This window comes from Triticum dicoccoides, chromosome 2B (genome assembly GCF_002162155.2).
Source record: "Triticum dicoccoides isolate Atlit2015 ecotype Zavitan chromosome 2B, WEW_v2.0, whole genome shotgun sequence".
Lineage (NCBI taxonomy): Eukaryota > Viridiplantae > Streptophyta > Magnoliopsida > Poales > Poaceae > Triticum > Triticum dicoccoides.
The window spans coordinates 482,771,504-482,775,948 of record NC_041383.1 but is presented as its reverse complement, the minus strand read 5'-3'; the positions used below and the strand labels follow the sequence as shown (position 1 = coordinate 482,775,948).

General features: G+C 40.1%; 1 protein-coding gene across 4 annotated transcripts in view; it reads right to left on the bottom strand.

Moving 5' to 3' along the window:
* The window catches only part of LOC119364364, an 8,724-nt gene extending 4,720 nt beyond the window's left edge, over positions 1 to 4,004 (bottom strand). Inside the window, exons 1-9 of one of the 4 annotated variants that reach the window (XM_037629831.1) lie at positions 3,783 to 4,004; positions 3,023 to 3,178; positions 2,768 to 2,938; positions 2,314 to 2,396; positions 2,019 to 2,217; positions 1,350 to 1,471; positions 691 to 757; positions 566 to 616; positions 360 to 412 (exon numbers count right to left, since the gene is read on the bottom strand). In XM_037629831.1, coding sequence (XP_037485728.1) covers positions 360 to 412; positions 566 to 616; positions 691 to 757; positions 1,350 to 1,471; positions 2,019 to 2,217; positions 2,314 to 2,396; positions 2,768 to 2,938; positions 3,023 to 3,178; positions 3,783 to 3,863 — 983 coding nt within the window. In that variant the 5' untranslated portion in view covers positions 3,864 to 4,004. Of the gene's footprint in view, positions 1 to 359; positions 413 to 565; positions 617 to 690; positions 758 to 1,349; positions 1,472 to 2,018; positions 2,218 to 2,313; positions 2,397 to 2,767; positions 2,939 to 3,022; positions 3,179 to 3,782 lie in introns of those variants that run through there. The other 3 variants (XM_037629829.1, XM_037629830.1, XM_037629832.1) reach the window with 3 other exon arrangements.
* Positions 4,005 to 4,445: the final 441 nt, after the last annotated feature.

Here is a 4,445-nt window from a genome sequence, read left to right as displayed (position 1 = left end):
ATGATGGTGATTTTTAGAACTTTGTGCGTACAATCAAAGTACAAGTACATGCACTACTATTTAGCAATTAAAAGCATTTTGCCAGCTGCTATTGCTTTAATTAGTTTCAAGCTCTTATTGCACAGTGACACATGCATTGGTAGAAATCTGTTACTCATTTAGCAAAGTTTAGTTTAATATAATGTCCGCAGAAGATAGACAACTATTTGAAGAAACCTTGTGATTTGTTCAGGAAAGAACCACTTAGGAATTGTTTAACATGAAAAATACAGAAAGTAAATTACAAGGAAAGAGTGTTATTGGACCAAACTGATTATCAGTTCTGTAAATTACAAGGAAAGAGTGTTATTGGACCAAACTGATTATCAGTTGTGTTACGGTAGAATCTATAGAAGGTGTCCCAGTGGCTGCTCTGCAATGCGAAGGAAAACCATTATAAGTTGGTAAAATCTGCAACTGTTTTGTGAAATAAACTTGAAGTGCCTCAGAAAGACAGGCGGCTGAGCACCGTAATGTCAAGAAAACTAATACTGAGTACAAATAAGCAGCTGAGTACCGTAAGTACCTTTATTTCATCTCCTCGGAGGCGCTTCATTTTTAAGTTCTGGGCAGGAATCTGAAAAGCAGGATAAAAATATAAATGTTATTTATATCCAAAATTTGAAAAGGGAATCCAAAACAAAGGCAAACCTTTTTACGTTCTTGTCTGATATTCTTCCGTTTGGGCTGCTTCAAATCCATCAAAAAATCATCAAAACTGAAGGGTGGAACAAAGAGATATCAGTAAATGTTGATATATCATAATCACATAATCAATAGCATGTAAGCTCATAAAATTTCCAAAAGTAGCAAATGAGCGCAATGGCATGATCATAAATCCCAAGGTAGAATGTTTATACTTTTAACATAGGGACTTGCATTTCTTGCATATAAGCTCTTACTTATCTACAATTATCTGCCGACATCAACTATTCCATTGGGATGGTCATGCAGATGTAAATCCAAACAGGGGGGAAACAAATGTCTGAGAAGATTGTATTACTAGCTTGTTCACCACACTGCCCAAATAAACTCCCAGATAAAATGAAAGAAAAGGTATATCAAGTTATCAACAATCTGGGATCTTGATATGTTAACAAGTGTGGAAGGTTGTTGAAAAGAAATTCCTGGAGGTTGCATTATTGTGATGAAAATTGTAGGTGCCCCTTGTTTGTGATGTAATCCTGTTTATATGTCTACCAGGCCGTGCTTATGACTAAATGTGGGCCCTGAGTCATAGCCTTATGTGGTCAGAAGAGCACTTTAAACCACTGCAATCCAGAAGTTCTATAAATCTCATGTTAACGTACCATTTGTAATTTCGGTTTGTCCAATGGTATTGCAGCCCAACTCTTTGCAACAATCCACTATCCTTCAACTTGCTAAATTCACCTTCAGATGGAAAAGTTATATGCAGTGATGACACATTCAGCTGAAATGCAGCAGAAAACAAAAGATTGTCAATTCGTCCAGTGGATCGGAGGGTTTCCATCTATTTAAGAGTCACAGAAGCTATCAATGAAATAAAAAATGCATAGGCAAATTACATGCTATTATAACATTGTATACTCCAAAATCGAAATTAGCAAACACCATGAAGATTCAGCAGGTCTAAAGAGACTCTGACTATAAAACTCTCATTACTCTCATTCACTTATCGCTGTTAGACAATTCAATAAAAACAAAGCATTGATTTCGAAACATTAGCTGTAACAAGACAACAGAGCCTTCCAATTCAGTGAACTAAACCTGGTCGCCTGTTGTATTCATTGGAAATGACAACAAAATTAGAGTAAATGAAAAGACAACTGATTCATAAATTGATGAATAATGTTTCCTATTGAATATCAAAATGTCATATTGCCATTGCCATATGAAGCAAAGCACAACCATACAATAGCATTTTGTAACTTTTGCTACAATTATTCGCTAGCCAAGAGACTGTTAACAATATATTGCTAGAATTCTGACTTCACTACCTTGGTAGCCAAATTCTTCAAAGCTTCTACTAAAGCATCAAAAACTTGATCCCGGTAGGATGTATCCCGAAGTAATATTCTTTGACCAGTTACTGGAGTAAAAGGGACACAAGACTGCAACTTTGGATAGTATTCAAGTCCATAGCTGTGGTAAGCTTCAGCCCATGACTGATCGAATACAAACTCACCCCTAGAATGGCTGCAAATGCACATTGTGGTTGTTCAGCCAATGAACGAGATGAAGTGTACAGAAATTAGGGAAACGGTAGATGATATTGTGTTAATGATGTTAAACCTTTTAAGGTAAAGCGGAACAACACCTAAAATATTTTGGTTCTCGTCCCGTGCAACAACATGCAGAGGTAACCACCCTGTTTCCTGAAATCAGTACAGGACATGACAGTTTCAAGGATAGTCATAACAATTACTCCCTCCGTTCCTAAATATTTGTCTTTCTAGAGATTTCAACTAGTGACTACATACGGAGCAAAATGAGTGAATCTATACTCTAAAATATGTCTATATACATCTGTATGTGGTAGTCCATTTGAAACTCTAAAAAGACAAATATTTAGGAACGGAGGGAGTATAAATTGTAGGGCTCGTGCTTATTGGGATAGAACAAAAGTTAAAGATATTAGGTATTGAAATTTCTGAAAGTATATTAACACGAAAAAATGAACCATGAAATGAGTATAAAGTCTGATAGTGGGTGTACGGAATCAAGAAATGGTGCTTTATATGCTCACCTTCACTGCAGAACCTGATTCCTCTAAGCTTGAGAGAAATGCATGTGTAAGAAAAGGATTAAACTTTTCAGGCTCAACTGAATCAACTGCACATGCATCCCACTCTGCCGGAGGTATGTCCATAATAGAAGAGACAACAGAAATCGATACCTCACGTGGCTTCATGTCCACCTAAAATCAAGAAATGGTTAAGAAAGCCATGAATCAGGTGCATAAGTCCTGGAAAAAGAGTTGACTCAAGAAACACAAAAACACCTCTGAGGCTGACCCTGTGAGAGTGTACGATTCAGCAGAAGGGATCAATTCACGAGTTCTCGAATATCTATCTCCCTTGATCCACCCAAAAAGTGCAGTAACTTTTAACCGTGAAGCCGAGCTTGGGGAGCCCATGTTGGAAGGTGAATACTCCTGCTAATCATTGTGGATGAAATGAATAAGCAAAGGCTTGGGAACAGAATTTGGCACAAAATAAGAAGCATTACACAGGACAAGAATTACACAAATTCCAGAATGGATATCATTTGTAGACTGGGGCGAGGAAGTGAGTGCAAAGACGGATCGGAGTGTATACATGATTCATTTCTCTAATGTTTAATAGAACACCGTGTTCATAAGGGTGTAGATACTTAAATCGGAAACAGTCATCATATCAGTATTGGTTTTGTGTATATATAAAAATGTGACAGGAACAACTATCTAACTGCCAGTTCACAGGGCTTATTATCACACAAACCAAATCCTACCAACCTCAAGCCTACGTAATGGTCCTGTCCAGGAGCCAATCCAAGAGTAACCGATTCCCTTAAAAGTTAATGACTCGCCAACGGTGCGGTAGTCAAACTCTGCTGGACTAGCTGGATCGCTGCAAGAGGTTTTGACATTCCACAGTCGAAGCACAGAATTCCGCCATCAAAGCGCAGAAATCAGGCCGAGACACCAGATCAGAACGCGCATATACGGGCCTAAACAATTTCGGCCGGCGGGCGCCACGAGAGCGACGGGAGTGGGCACTCACGTGACGGCGGGGACGGCGGCGAGGGGCGGAGGCGAGGACGGTGGGGGACGGGCGCCGCATCGCCACCGCCGGCGAGGCCATCGCTGCCTGCCTCCGACTACTCGGAGCTGAGCGGAGGCGTGGACAGTTTCGGGGGAGGGAGCGAGCAGTGGGTGTGGGTCACTGACACCTGGGCCCAGTACGCAGGGTTTCTGTAAGTATGGCTATGGCCGGGCATCGACCGGAGGACGGCCACATAGCGTGTCGTAAAATCTGTAGCCACGTGGCAAATTCCTGAACGATGAACCGCTGTGCTTCCCGTTTTATCTTCTCTTCGTTTTTCTCCTCTCAATTCCTTGTAAAGATTACTTTACAGTCCCTCTAAAGGTGACGTCAATCTAGGATTTCTTTTCCAAGGAAATTATGGAGGCGACGTCAATTAATGGAGCGACGAGGGAAAAATGTATGTGCCTAAAGAAAAAAGAGTTGTGCGGTTTTGAGATATCATGTATTTTAAACAAGGCCCTACGGGCAAACAAGTTTGGCGTCTTAACGAGAAACCCGTTTTTGTAGGTCAGAGTTCTACGCCCAATATTTTTCAGATGGTAAATTTTGATGCAACCTTGACAAAAGGGTTCATCTTATGTTACTCTTTGGCAAATATGATTTGGAATTCAGACTTTC